At 36.3% G+C, this 14546-nt stretch overlaps 1 protein-coding gene across 6 annotated transcripts in view; it reads left to right on the top strand.

Moving 5' to 3' along the window:
• The window catches only part of NOL4 (nucleolar protein 4), a gene marked incomplete at its 5' end in the record, with an annotated part of 199607 nt that overhangs the window by 54304 nt on the left and 130757 nt on the right, over positions 1 to 14546 (top strand). For all 6 annotated transcript variants that reach the window (XM_084888711.1, XM_084888710.1, XM_084888716.1 and 3 more), the window contains 3 exons: positions 1086 to 1197; positions 2598 to 2710; positions 6168 to 6300. In XM_084888711.1, the coding sequence (XP_084744837.1) occupies positions 1086 to 1197; positions 2598 to 2710; positions 6168 to 6300 (358 nt within the window). The remainder of the gene's footprint in view (positions 1 to 1085; positions 1198 to 2597; positions 2711 to 6167; positions 6301 to 14546) is intronic.

Here is a 14546-nt window from a genome sequence, read left to right as displayed (position 1 = left end):
TGTAGCACGGAGAAGCAGAAACTAAACTGGTCACCATGAATGGAATTGCATATTTTTTTTCCTTTCTACAAACTTAAAATATATTAGTGCTCACAACAGTCATTATGCAACTGAGACATCGTCTATGGCATTTGTGCCTAATTTGCATTCTTTGCATCTTATTTTCTCCTCGTCTGGTTATCTCATATTTCATGCACCAGTGCTAGTGCCATGCCGAAAACCAGTGCCTTGTATCTGACTTCTTAGTAGCACTGAGTCAGCATTACCTTTGGTTTAGGAATATTGGACAATCTATCCGTTTCACTTCAGAGATTCTTTGTTTTGGGGAGAGAAATAGCTTGGGGTTTTGGAAAGTCAATATTTAAAAACATAATGACAGGAGAATGGATGCCTAACTTGGCTTGAGATCATAGTTCTGGAAACAGTGTAGGGCAGAGGAAAAGCTTGCTCTGACATTGTGAGCTGCTGGGGACATACGTATAAAACATGGAGGAAGTAACAAAATAGGTGGCCAGATGCATTTCCATGTGTGTCATTTTCTGTGGACGGGATGACTCACTGCAGTGAATATATACATGAGGACGGTTAGCATTCTCTTTATTTCCACTGACAACATTTTGAACAGCAATAATGAAGACATGCTTGTTAACACAAAACTCCAAGTTTATTGTTTCTACTTGGGGGGCGAAATTTTAAAATATGCATGTACAATTGGGTAGAATTTTGCTGACACTAGCTGTAACTTTTAAAAACAATGCTGGCATCTTTTAATAAGGAAAAGTCACAAGAATACCTACCTGTACAAATGGGATTGTTCTTACTAAAAGCAACGCAGAAATGCAAACAGAGATCCATTCCAATGTGGTTGTGTTTTCCTCCTCGCCACATGATTAACGATGATTACGAGACATGCAGCCAAGCTGGATAGATATTTCTGGAAATGATGCATGGTTCGTAGTGCATGCTTCCATTGTGCTTCCTGCCTCTATGGAATAACGTGTCTTATTTGGAAATACAGTGATCATCTCTGTGGAACCGAGGGGTCGGCCTGTGTACTCACACTCCTCTTCTGTGGCCCATTGCAGATCTCAGAGAGCTACGCCTTCCTACCCAGAGAGGCTGTGACACGGTTCCTCATGAGCTGCTCCGAGTGCCAGAAAAGGATGCACTTAAACCCTGACGGAGCCGATCACAAAGGTAGCGCGGGGTCAGAGGGTGAGCTTGAAGGTGGTTTTAGTCACGGTGACCATTGGTGGCCATTGGCACCTTACGTTCTTTATTTTCTTTAATTTCTTTATTAATTAAGGTATCACATATTTGTCCTCATCCCCCTCATTCCATCTCAAACCTCTCCCCATGCATGCCCCCCCCCCTGTTGCCCATGACCACTGGTTAGGCTCATATGCATGCATACAAGTCCTTTGGTTGATCTCTCCCCCTTTCCTCCACCCTCCCCTACCTTCCCTCTGAGTCCGACAGTCTGTTCGATGCTTCCCTATATCCAGGTCTGTTTTTGTGCATCAGTTTGTTGTTCATTATTTCCCCTAGATGAGTGAGATCATGTGATACTAGAAATACACTTGTAAGAACCTAAGGGGAACGCAGTGGACGAAGCAGTTCCACAGGTGCCTCATTTCATCTGTTTGGGTGGGACCAGGGAGCTCTGAGTGTGGACGCACAGGACAGTGTAGTGCCCACTCTCACAATAAGGACAGGGTTGACCGTGAAAAATATTTTTTTTTCTAAAATAATGCCTTAATATTCACGCATGGTGTGTATTTGGTGGTATTTTAGACATATTCGCAAGGAAATGGATGTTCCTTTGGTGTCCTTTAAATCTGCGAACTCCTTATTTCTAAGTGATGAATCGTATGGAGTCCCTTCATTGGAAATTCTTCCATACAAATTGTAATTAGGCTTTAGCTTTCCTTAAAATATATCTAAGTTTATTTTCCTAATCTATACAATTCTTGGATTAAATTAATCTCAAGTATACAGCTAGATTACTCAAGGATGAATAAATAGACTGACCAAAAAAAAAAAAAAAAAAAAAGAGCAAGTACATATATAAAATACATTTACATCAAAAGAGAAAAATGCAAAGTACAAATAATTGTGCTTAATTACTATACCGCCTTCAGTCATTGTTACCCAGGATACCCCCCACCCCCGAAGTTAGAAATAACTGTTTTACCTACAGTGCGAATTTGTCTCTGAAGAGACTCATTATTTTCTCTACAATCCATCTCTGATGCTTGCAGTCTCCTAGGCCAGTGGTGGGCAAACTCATTAGTCAACAGAGCCGAATATCAACAGTACACGATTTAAATTTCTTTGGAGAGCCAGATTTTTAAAACGTAAACTTCTTCTAAGGCCACTTCTTCTAAATAGACTCACCCAGGCCGTGGTATTTTGTGGAAGAGCCACCCTCAAGGGGCCAAAGAGCCGCATGTGGCTCACAAGCCTCGTTTTGCCAACCACTGTCCTAGACACTTCGTCTCTGGGGTCTCGTTTCCGTGTGAACAAGCGGAGTCCTTCTGAGAGGGCAGGTGGGGCGCAGGACCCTTCCGTTACCCACTCAGCACGTTTCCTTGCAGACAATGGGAAGGCTCCCACGTTGGTGACCAGCATGATTGACTACAACATGCCCATCACCATGGCCTACATGAAGCACATGAAACTGCAGCTGCTCAGCTCACAGCAAGACGAGGTAAGGCGGAAACACCCATGTTTGTGATCACACGCCGGAATGGCGTTTGATAACCATGACTGTCTAAGGAGCACATGGGTGGAAGATGGTGATTTATTTCTTAATGAAAGGCAGGTCACCAGGATTGCACAGAGGGAGACCGTAGAGATTCCCTGTTTTAACAAATCTGCCGAAGTGCCAGGTGGGAATTTGTTCATTCCCAAGAAGGTTCATTTTCTGTAATGAGCTCATGGAGCTGTCCTCGGTACAGTGCTAGAAACTTCGGGGCGGAGTATCCCAAATGAGTATCCAAGTCTTTAGTGCTAAGGCTACTTTGTCTGGAAAAAAGAAAAGTTAATTTAATAGGTATTTCAAATATAGTTATTTCTCTAACATCCAAATCTTGCACTTATTTTAAAGTTATCTTTCACCTGACCATTCTATGTATTTGTTTGTCTACTTCTATGCATTTGCTAGATCTAGAGACAACTTGTAGTGATTCTTCCTACTAGAGGTGTTTTGATGTTTCAAATTATTCTACTTAATTTGTATAGGAACAATCTTGGCAATGTTCTTGTTGGCATGTTGTATTAGACACAAAATGTGCATTTGTTGAATACTCTCTAGAATGCTAATTAACTCCCCAATTTAGTTGAAGTTTATCAAAGGCAGGGATCAAGTTATCAAGCTGTATATATGCCCTGTGTATATTTCCCAAAAGACATAACAATATGGGCCTAGTTAGTCCTTATTAGCTAGTTAGTAGCCATTAATGGATAAATATATTTAGATTATCTATATTCAGAATAATTTCTCAGGCTAATAAATTCTCTAGTCCTTAAAATTTCACGATAACAGGAATATGATTAAATATTCATTCTTCAAATATAGTGTTATTTGGTGAAGTATTATTACATTCTTTCAAAATTACTTTGTTGAGAGCTAACTTTAAAAAATTAAATTAAATTTTTGGTTTTCTTTATCTCAGCCAATTTAATTTCAAAACTATATATATAAAATTGTTTTATCTCAAAAAAAACAACAACTGTACAGGTACACTCTAAAAATATCTGGATTACTGCAACAGTAGTGTCAGATTCCATATTACCAGATGGCTCTATATAAACGGTTAAATAAATTATAATAAAACTAGAGGTCTGGTACATGAAATTCATGCAAGGGTAGGGTCCCTAGGCCTGGTCAGTGATCAAGGCTGATCAGGGCCTTCCAGCTGTGGGCCAGGGCCTCCCTTCGTTCTGTGCCACCCCCTGGTGGTCAGCACACATCATAACAAGCGATAGAATTTCCAGTTGAACTCCTGCAGGAACAGTTGCATATTAGCCTTTTGTGTATATCAACTATTGGGGTACAGTCATGAGAAACAGTTAACAAAATATTAATGTCAACCCACCCATGACATTGGAAAAATTATTCCCATGATTCATTACATAATTAAAAAAAATATTTTCTATCTCATAAACTAGTTAGAACTGTCAAAGTGTTTGTAGAAAGCTCATTTAGATGATGACATGTTTATTACTAGGCCATAAAGTAAGATGATCAACTTTGTGCCAACAATAAACCTCTTATATGCTGAGCCCTTCTGGCTTCTAAAAAATTATTAGTATTTCACACAAAGACATTAGATTCTTTCAAATTTATAACTGGATTAGGAAAACAAAACCTCTTATTCTTAAATTTTGAAATACCAAATTAGATGTACATTATCTTAAAAGCATGCAGATAAATGATGAGATTATTTAAAAATTTTAGCAGTTGTAACTATAGGAAGATAGAAAGGTGACTAAGGAAGTTAAGTCATGTTAAAATAACATTCAATTGAAATTGTCTTTTCTGATCAGTTGTATTTGAATTATGATAAATTCAACATTTATTGAATACCTTCTATATAACTGATACTCTTGTAGATAAGGGGGAAAAAAACAGTAAATAAATTGACAACATTTTGCCTGCTCTGTTTCTTAATTTCTCAGTCTGTAAAATTGGGATGAATCCTAGTACCCAACTCCAATAGTTGTGATGAAGATGAAGCGAGCAAACCAATATAAAGAATGGTGTTTGCAACATACATGGCAGCATGCTACTATTAATTATATCAATATGGAACATTCACCTCAAACACAAATGAGAGGCAAGCCTAGTGATTTCCATTAAACATTTACTATATTTTACACGGGTTTCTCAGGCCTTCCTGTCTACATAAGCACGCCATTTGTCCAAAAGTCAATTCTCCAAAAGGGGTTTCGTTCAGTGCAATGTCTACTGCAAAATATTTTAGGTATTGTTTAATATGGGACAGGTTTTAATGAATTGGCCATTTGGCAAACTAGCCTTTGGCTAATTTAGCTATTTGGTGAACTGGCTTTCCGTACGTGGCTTTTTCACACTTTTCCTAGAACTCCGTTTTGTGGCTGCAGCATGATGTATATTCCCTTGTGAGGACGGGACAGATGTGCTAGGCCATGGTCAGCAAAGTGCAGCTTGCGAACCACATGCTGCTCTTTGGCCCCTTGAGTGTGGCTCTTCCACAGAATACCACGGCCTGGGCGAATCTATTTTGAAGAAGTGGTGTTAGAAGAAGTTTAAGTTTAAAAAATTTGGCTCTCAAAAGCAATTTCAATGGTTGTACTGTTGATATTTGGCTCTTTTGACTAGTGGCTTTGCCTACCATGGTGCTAGGCTGTTTTGCTCCCAGCAATGTGGTCTTGGAATCTGGCATGTAGGTTGGTCTATTACTGGAGTCCACTTCCTCTTTGCCAATGAGTAGTTTTTGGTTAAGTTTTTTTTTTTATTTATTTATTGCAATCTTAGATTTTTGCTTATAATATTTTATTAGGTCATTCATTTTAAAAAATCGAAGCATGTATTTCTCTTTATGCTATGTTTTGTGATTGACTCTAGAAAGTTTTATGCTAATTTTAAAAAATCCATTTTTTTTTTGTTTGTAATTCAGAATAAATTCCCAACTATATCCTCCCTAAACATATAATTTTATTTAATTTACTTGTTTTTAAAATATGTTTTTATTGATTTCAGAGAGAAAGGTAGAAGGAGAGAGATAGAAACATCGAGGATGAGAGAGAATCATTGATTGGCTGCCTCCTGTACGCCCCACACTGAGGATCGAGCCCCAACCTAGGCATTGAACCATAATCTCCTGGTTCATAGGTCAGGCTCAACCACTTGAGCCACACCGGCTGGACTAAACACATTATTTTACCTTTTAAATCTGCCTGGACAGTGATACATGGCTTGCATCTTCACAAGTCTTGAAATTCCTTAACAGGAGAAATTATTCCATTATTTGTTATTTCAAGTATCTATTAATGTGTAACATGTTTTACTGAGTTCTGTAACAGTACTGACTAAACTCTCATTGACCCTACTGATAAAATGGTCACTATGTAGATGTATAATATTGTCATCTTGCTTGATGATGTTTTAAAATCATTTTCAGGACGAAAGCTCAATAGAAAGTGACGAATTTGACATGAGCGACTCCACGCGGATGTCAGCAGTGAACTCTGACCTCAGCTCCAATCTCGAGGAAAGAGTGCAGAGTCCCCAGGCTCTTCAAGGCCAGCAGGACGGTAAGTCCTTTAAACTAAAGAACGCATACCCCACGCAAAGCAACAGCAACAGTCAGACTTTATGAAAACAACTGCCGCTTACTCTTGTGTCAATTTGTTCCCTGTTTCTGAGGGGGCTTTTTCTGTGTGCTCAGGTTGCATTATCCACTTTATTATTCTGGGATTCAAGTACCTTGCTCAAAACTGGGGTGTTAGACTGATTTAGAAACAGACGTTAGTTGTAAAAGTCCAAGCTTGCCCAGGTTTTGCTCCATGAAATACTTTGGGCTTCTAGCTGTGGTTTCTCGGGCCATCATTCTTCTGACTAAATGAAGAGTTTAAATATGATCATGTGGGTAATTTGGATTTTCTATTTCACTAAAAGACATGGTGGTAACTAAAAGCAGTGGATATAAAAAGGTAATTTTATGGGGTGATTTTGCTGGGTAAGAAGATTTTTGCTGGGAAATTGAGCTCCTTTACTCAGCTGTACAGGGAAGAAAGATCATGATGTTTGTTTTTTGTTTTGTTTTGTTTTTTTTTAATATCTTTATTGTTGAAAGCATTACCGATGTCCCACTTTTTCCCCATTGACCCCCTTTCCCCTGATGATCTCTCATGTTCCTTGGCCCATTGAAGATTCCAGAATCACCCCTTGTTCTTGACAGAAAAAAAAAAACTGGGTATGCAGAGAAAGTAGATGTGGTAGTTAAGACAGTTAAGGTCTAATATTTCCAAAGATCTTTAAAAACTATCCTTGTAGATTTTTGTCTTTGTAAGTTTGAAGTTTGCATGTAAGTAAATGTATTACTTGGGTAGTTATGGATTAAAATTAAGGGTTATAAGTAGAAGGATATGGGCCAATTTTATTCAACATCAGTTTTTTATTCTTGTCATGAGTTTACATGGATTTTCTGTGACCGTATAGTTTTGTGCCTACATCTGTAGAAGGGAAATAAAAATATTTCCTTTCACCAAACCGATGTTGCTCAGTGGTTGGCACTGACCTATGAACCAGGAGGTCATGGTTTGATTCCCAATCAGGGCCCATGCCAAGGTTGTGGGCTCGATCCCCAGTATAGAGCGTGCAGGAGCAGCCAATCAGTGATTTGCACTCTATGTAACATTAAGGGAAAGAATGAATATAAAATAGACGTCATATTAGATATATAAGACTTCATAATATATATAAGCTTCCTAATGGTACATAGGTCAGCATAAGTAGGTTTACAGCTATATGTGAAACAGTTTATTCTTGTTTATTACTTATTACATATTGGATTATTTCTCATACTCGCAACTAGAAACCTTCCTTTGGCCCACCCTTATGCGTTGTCTGTGTGCTGGAGTCCTGGAGGAAAAGAAGGCAAATGTCTTGCAGGCAGGCTAGATGACCAGGCAAAGAACAACAAGACAGACTGGAATGAAACAGTTAGAGAAGAGTGCTTCAAGATGAATCCATAATACTTAGCTAATGCTGCTTATTTTAAGTTTATAGTGCTTCTTTTGCTCAATAAACACAGAAACTAAAAAAAAAAAAAATGCACAGAAAGTGCATAGGGAGTATTTAAAAACATTATGTAAAATATGTTAAGCTACTTAAAAGATTTTTCTGGAGACTTAAAATACTACCTTGAGGTTAAACTCTCTTAAGGATAAGCACTTGCTTTGCTCATAAATGTGTGAACGAGGTCCTCACAGCCTGTGGAACGAAGGGGCCGACTGTGACAGCGGCTCCCTTGTGTGCCGGGCTGCGTGGCACTTCACGGAATTCCGAGTAGTGGTCCAAGGATCCAAAGCTGTGTACTCACAGGCTCAACAGTTTGTAAGTGTGCTTGTTCTGCCATTCACTTACATACATTGTAAGTAGAAATGTCACTTAGGCTTTTGTCTTTAAATCCCAGATCCTAGAAAACTCTGGGAGCATGGAGAAGTTAAAAAAAGTATTCTTAATTGTTTATTATTTTTAATTATTTATTGTTTAAAGTATAATTACATACTGTATAATAGTATGTGTCTCCTTTTTTCCCATTGACCTTTACCCGGCTACCGTGTTTCCCAAAAATAAGACATCCTCCAAAAATAAGATCTAGTGCATGGAAAGATAAGACATCCCCTGAAAATAAGTCCTAGCACAACTTTCGGAGAAAAAAATTAATATAAGACACTGTCTTATTTTCGGGGAAACAGAGTATTCCAACCCCCTAGCATATGCCCTCACCCCTCTAGTGTCTGTGTCTATTGGTTAGGCTTATATCCATGCATACAAGTCCTTTGGTTGATCTCTCCCCTTACCCCCACCCTCCCCTGCCTTCCCTCTAAAGTTTGACAGTCTGTTCAATGCTTATATGTCTTGGCTCTATTTTTATTCATCAGTTTATGTTGTTCATTATATTTCACAAATGAGTGAGATCATGTGATATTTATCTTTCACTTAGCATAATGTTCTCTAGTTCCATCCATGCTGTTACAAATGGTAAAAGGTCTTTCTTTTTTACAGCAGCATAGTATTCCATTGTGTAGATGTACCACAGATTTTTAATCCACGCATCTGTAGTTAGGCTGTTTTCAAATCTTAGCTATGGTGAATTATGCTTCTATGACCATAGGTATGCATATATCCTTGCTGATTGGTGTTTCTAGTTTCTTTGGATATATTCCTAAGTGGGATCACTGGGTCAAATGGGAGTTCCATTTTTAGTTTTTTGAGGAAACTCCATACTGTTCTCCACAGGGGCTGCACCAGTCTGCATTCCCCCCAGCAGTGCACTAGGGTTCCCTTTTCTCCACATCCTCTTCAGCACTTGTCCTTTGTTGATTTGTTGATGATAGTCATTCTGACAGGTGTGAGATGGTATCTCATTGTCATGTTGATTTGCATCTCCCAGATGATTAGTGGCTTTGAGCATGTTTTCATATGTCTCCTAGCCTTCTGTATGTCCACTTTTGAAAAATGTCTATTTAAGTCCTTTGCCCATTTTTTAAAATTGGATTATGTTCCTTTTGTTAAGAAGTATGAGTTCCTACAAATTTTTTCGATTAGGCCCTTATTGTATATAACATTGGCAAATATGTTCTCCCATGCAGTGGGCTCTCTTGTTTTGTTGATGGTTTCTTTTGCTGTGCAGAAGCTTTTTATTTTGATATAGTCCCATTTGTTTATTTTCTCTTTAGTTTCCATTGTCCTAAGGGCTGTATCAGTAAAGATATTGCTACAACATATGTCTGAGATTTTGTTGCCTATGGATTCATCTAAGTTTTTTATTGTTTTCCATCTTATGTTTAAGTCTTTTATCCATTTTGAGTTTATTTTTATGTATGATGTAAGTTGGTGGTCTAGTTTCATTTTTTTGCATGTATCTCTCCAATTTTCCCAACACCATTTATTGAAGAGACTATATTGACTCTGTTGTATGTTCATGCCTCCTTTGTCAAATATTAATTGAGCATAATGGCTTGAGCTGATTTCTGGGTTCTCTGTTCAGTTACATTGGTCTATATGTCTGTTCTTGTGCCACTATCAGACAGTTTTGAGAACAGTGACTTTGTAATACAGCTTGAAATCTGATATTGAGATCCCTCCAACTTTGTTCTTCTTTTTCAGGATTGCTGTGGCTATACAGGTCTTTTTTTTATTGCAGATTAATTTTTGGAGAGTTCTTTTTAGGTCTGTGAAATATTCCATTGGTATTTTAATGATTGCCTTAAACCTATAGATTGTTTTGGGTAGAATGTGGACATTTTAATGATGTTGATTCTACCAGTCCATGAACATGGTATATTCCTTTTACATCCTAAAAACAGTTGATCTATATTTGTTTTTTTGTTGTCTGAGGTTATTTATTAAAGGATATATGGTCACTTTGGCTGGTTTTTCTCAGGGGTAGAGCATCAGTCTGCAGACTGAAGGGCCTCAGGTTCAAGGGCGTGTATTTCAGTTGCAGTTTCTATCCTTGGTTCCCCCCATTCCCTGATGTCTGTGGGAAGCAACCAATCAACCAGTTGATGTCTCTCCCACAAGGATGTTGTGTTTCTTTCTCACCCCCTCCTTTCTCTCTCTAAAAAAAGAAAAAAAAATCAATGGAAGTAATATCCTTGGATTAGGATAAAAAAAGCAAAAAGGAATATCTGGCAAAAGAAAAGTGTCAAATACAGAAACAGACTCATAATAAATATTCAGCCTCATTTTATAGATGAATACAAATAATTTTAACTGATTTTCTGAGTTAACACCTTATTATAAACTATTAATACTTGTGTAAGGGAATTTTTGTGCAATATTAAACCTAAAAAGATTATTAGATAACAGTAAAATTTTTATATTTTAAGTCACACAATTTTTAAATTTTTCTCTTTTTGCCTTTTTTTAGATGACAGGAATGCAAAGGGAAGTTGAGGCAAACCCTCAACTCCTTGCACATGAGCTTAATCAGCTTTAAAATTAAGAGACTGCAATAAGAAATGATACAATGTCCTTTAGTCATTATTTTTAAGATTTTGGTGTTGGCATCTCAGAATATTGCTCTTAAGGAGAGTGTCTTCACTGGCCCTGGGTTGTCTTTTGACTCAGTGGAGTAGTGTAGAAAATTTTTAATATAGTTTTTATTTGTAGTGTTTGTTACTTCAGTAATTTATCAAGTAGTGGCTTGTTTATACATTTAAATCTTAAAAGTGTTCTATCTTCCAGGAAAAGGAATGTGGTAATATCTAGAAACAAACAAAGAGGGAAAAGGACTTGAGAGTTAAAATTTTTCTTAAAGAGTTCAGCAACATTTACCTCAACTTCTATCTGTGATGAACTTTAAAAAATGTATTCAAGGAAACTTTTTCATTCAGAAATCTATTTGATAATTCTATCAGCATTTAGAAATATAGTTCATTTGCCAAAAATTTAAAATCTCCCCTTTCTGCATAATACTTATATTCTAGAAATGTATTGATATGCTTTAATTGGTCAGGTCATTTTTGATAAACAGGAAAGAAATTGAATTTAGTGTCTAACCTGTACATAAACATTTAACTGCAGTGTGGCTGGATAAATAGAGCTTACAAAATCATGCTCAGTTAAAATAAACTTTAAAAAACTTTAGGAATTACTTCACTGCTAAGAATAGGTAAATTTTTACCATAAATATCAATTTAGTGAAAATTAAGTGATAATGTATTCATATTATATATATAGGTAAATATTCTTCATTATAAAGATTTAAATTGCTTATCTTTGAGTAAAATCATAATTTTCCTTTAAATACATTGTGGCTCTAAAAGGTCAGTAAGACAGCTTTTAAAACTTATAAAAATACCTTGTTTGAGAAAAAAATCCAATCCCATTGATGTCCACTTAAGTTCTTTAAAGCCTATATATCAATAACTAGAATGAATATCCCCCTCTAGAATCTAATGTTAGATTCATTCTTTCAGGAATGCATAGATTTTTTTTTTTTTTGTGAGACAGTGAGCATTTTCCCATATTACTAGTCCAGAACACTTTCCCTATGCATTATAATCTGTATTATATTGTTTTCCAAAGACATATTATCAAAAAATTCATTGGAAAAAAATCTGTGTTAACTATTTTTCAAAAATTCTTTGGCACCTTTGGTTTATGTACTGGGGATCTTTGCCTCCCACTGAGACTTATCTGGCACAGCATTCACCCAAACAAGGAGGCTTGTTCAGGAGCGAGTTTGCCAAAGTGGAGACAGATGGCCCCACTCAGAGAAATAATTATAAAGAGTTTCTTACATGGACTCTTGAGTAAATTTAGGCAAGGGTAAGTGGTGAGAGGCCCAATATTTCATTACTCATTCAACAGTTCTCTATTGAACTCTACAGTGAACGGCACGATGAGGTTACGGGCATGGATGTGACATAGTAAGTTGTACAATACAAAATTGTCAAGCTCTCAAATAACTTAAAATGCTGCAATATGGAGCATGTGAAAACAAAATGTTTTTTTGTTTTTTGTTTTTTTTAAGAAAAGAACACTTTTATTTATTTATTTTTAAAATATATTTTTATTGAGTTCAGGAAAGAAGGGGGAAAGAGAGAGAGAGAGAAACATCAATGATGAGAGGGAACCACTGATTGGTTGTCTCCTGCACACCCCCTACTGGGGATTGAGCCAGCAACCCAGGCATAGGCCCCTGACCAGGAACTGAATCTGGGACCCTTCGGTCCACAGGCAGACGCTCTATCCACTGACCCAAACCGGCTAGGGCAAAAAGCAAAATGTTTTTGAAATTGGGAAATATTTCTGTTTCAGAACAATGGTACATGCACTGTATATCTTGTACACTTGTAAAATGACCGTAGTTTTGTTTGGAGTGGAAACGGAAGGAAGTAAATTAAAAATAGTGATTTAGTTGTGAGATAAATCAGTGGGGAAAGAGATGTGGTAGTGGGAGTTTCACTTTTTCTTCTGCCTAATTTAGACCCCTACCTTGGAACTTAACACACACACACACACACACACACACACACACACACACACACAGAGTTATGGGACATGCCTCAGATAGGATGACTGGGAAGCATGTGGGAAAAAGCATGGAGCCAGTGTTCCAGTCCATTTTTTTTTTAAGACATTCCTCATATTTCTACTTGACAGTTTGGAGTGCCAAGATGGCAGCTGTCTACAGGGTATTGAGTCATGTGGGTGTAGATCATGCTCAAATGCTAATTTGGCCAGTGTTACTTTCTGCCTTACCTGAGTGAGGATTAATATGCATATTTGTATGGGTTTCAGGTAATACTGTTTTCTTAGTTATGACAATTGCCATGCACTGGAGTTCTTGAATGTTTTTAAAAACACCCTTCTAATGTATTTTACATTTTGTTTGCAGTCTTACCTGATTATTGCACACCTGGGATTTAATTTAAGAACACACACACCAGCACATAATACTCTTTTACTGCTCCTTGTATATGCAAATAAAATTTCAGTAAAAGTATGTTTGTGACTAAAATTACATCTAATTTAGCTGAATAGGATATGTTCAAGTATTTATTAAAGCATATAAACCAGCAATAAAAGCAACTACCATTCACCATTTAATTTAGTTGGAAAATCTAATAAAACATGTTTTTAATAAAAATGATGTAAAGCAGTATACTTAATAGGAAATTAAATCTACTGGTTAATTTTTTATGATGGTGAGTTTTAATTAGAAACACTATTAAAGTTTTTTTAGGCTGAACACCAAATTTCCTACTGAGGTTATAGTACTTTCTTACCTAAGACATTTTCTTTGTTCTACAACTTTCTTTTCCTGAAATGGTGTCTGATTGCCTAGGAAATTTTGCATAAAGCAAAATGATTAAAATACTGTATTTGTTTTTGCACAAATTTAATTTATGAAAAACAAAAAATTGCATCTGTTCTTAAGAGTGTTTTTGTTCTCAGTTTTTAAGTTGTATGTACTTCTGGTTTTAAAAATACCTGAAAATAATAGCATGCTGCTCTTTTTTCTTAATTCCAGTTGTTCTAATGCCAGATTAAGAAATAATTTGCATAATAAATTAACTGAATTAATTATTCTGAGTTGAGGTAGATACACTGATGAAACTTTTAGAAAGCTTTATTTTCATGGAATTTATTCTATAAATAATTACATAACAGAATTTGCAGAAATACAAAGAATCTTTATAAATAATATAATAATTAGAAGGAATGTTACTATGAATTAGAGGAAATTTTGATTACTAAATTCTTTTGTAATATTATGTATACTATTTGTGTGTGTATTTAATCATTTGAAAGGGTTAAATAGTAATTCTCTGTTCTCAAGAGTAGAATCAGTAGTGATTTAGTTTACATATAAATCATAAGTATTAAAAAAAGAAGCTGAAGTTTGGGATTTATTTAAAATGCTTTTGTAGGATTATTATTTTTTTTTCTTAGATTCAATGTCATAATATTTTAAAGTTTACTTTTCTCATATATTAAAATTCTGATTTTTGGTACTTTACTCATATTTCATAAGTGGTTTTCATGTGAGTGCTTATTTAGAGATTTAAATTTTGACTTCAGTCTGAAGCTTGTATTTCTCAGAGACCATTCCAATCTTAGCTAGGTCCCAGGCTTGTGGAAAACTGGGAGAAAATGCCTAGGTTCCAGGCTTGTCTTAGAGAATCTAATCTGGTCAGTGAAGGATTTCAGGTTAATTGGGAGTTTTTCTTCTGGGCTGGTTCTTGCTTTTGAGGTATTACTCTGTGGTTTGACATTATCCTCATGATGGTGTTCGCTGGTGCAGGAATGACTACAT

This window comes from Pipistrellus hanaki (assembly GCF_964339955.1).
Source record: "Pipistrellus hanaki genome assembly, chromosome: 6".
Lineage (NCBI taxonomy): Eukaryota > Metazoa > Chordata > Mammalia > Chiroptera > Vespertilionidae > Pipistrellus > Pipistrellus hanaki.
This window is presented reverse-complemented; position numbering and strand designations above follow the sequence as displayed.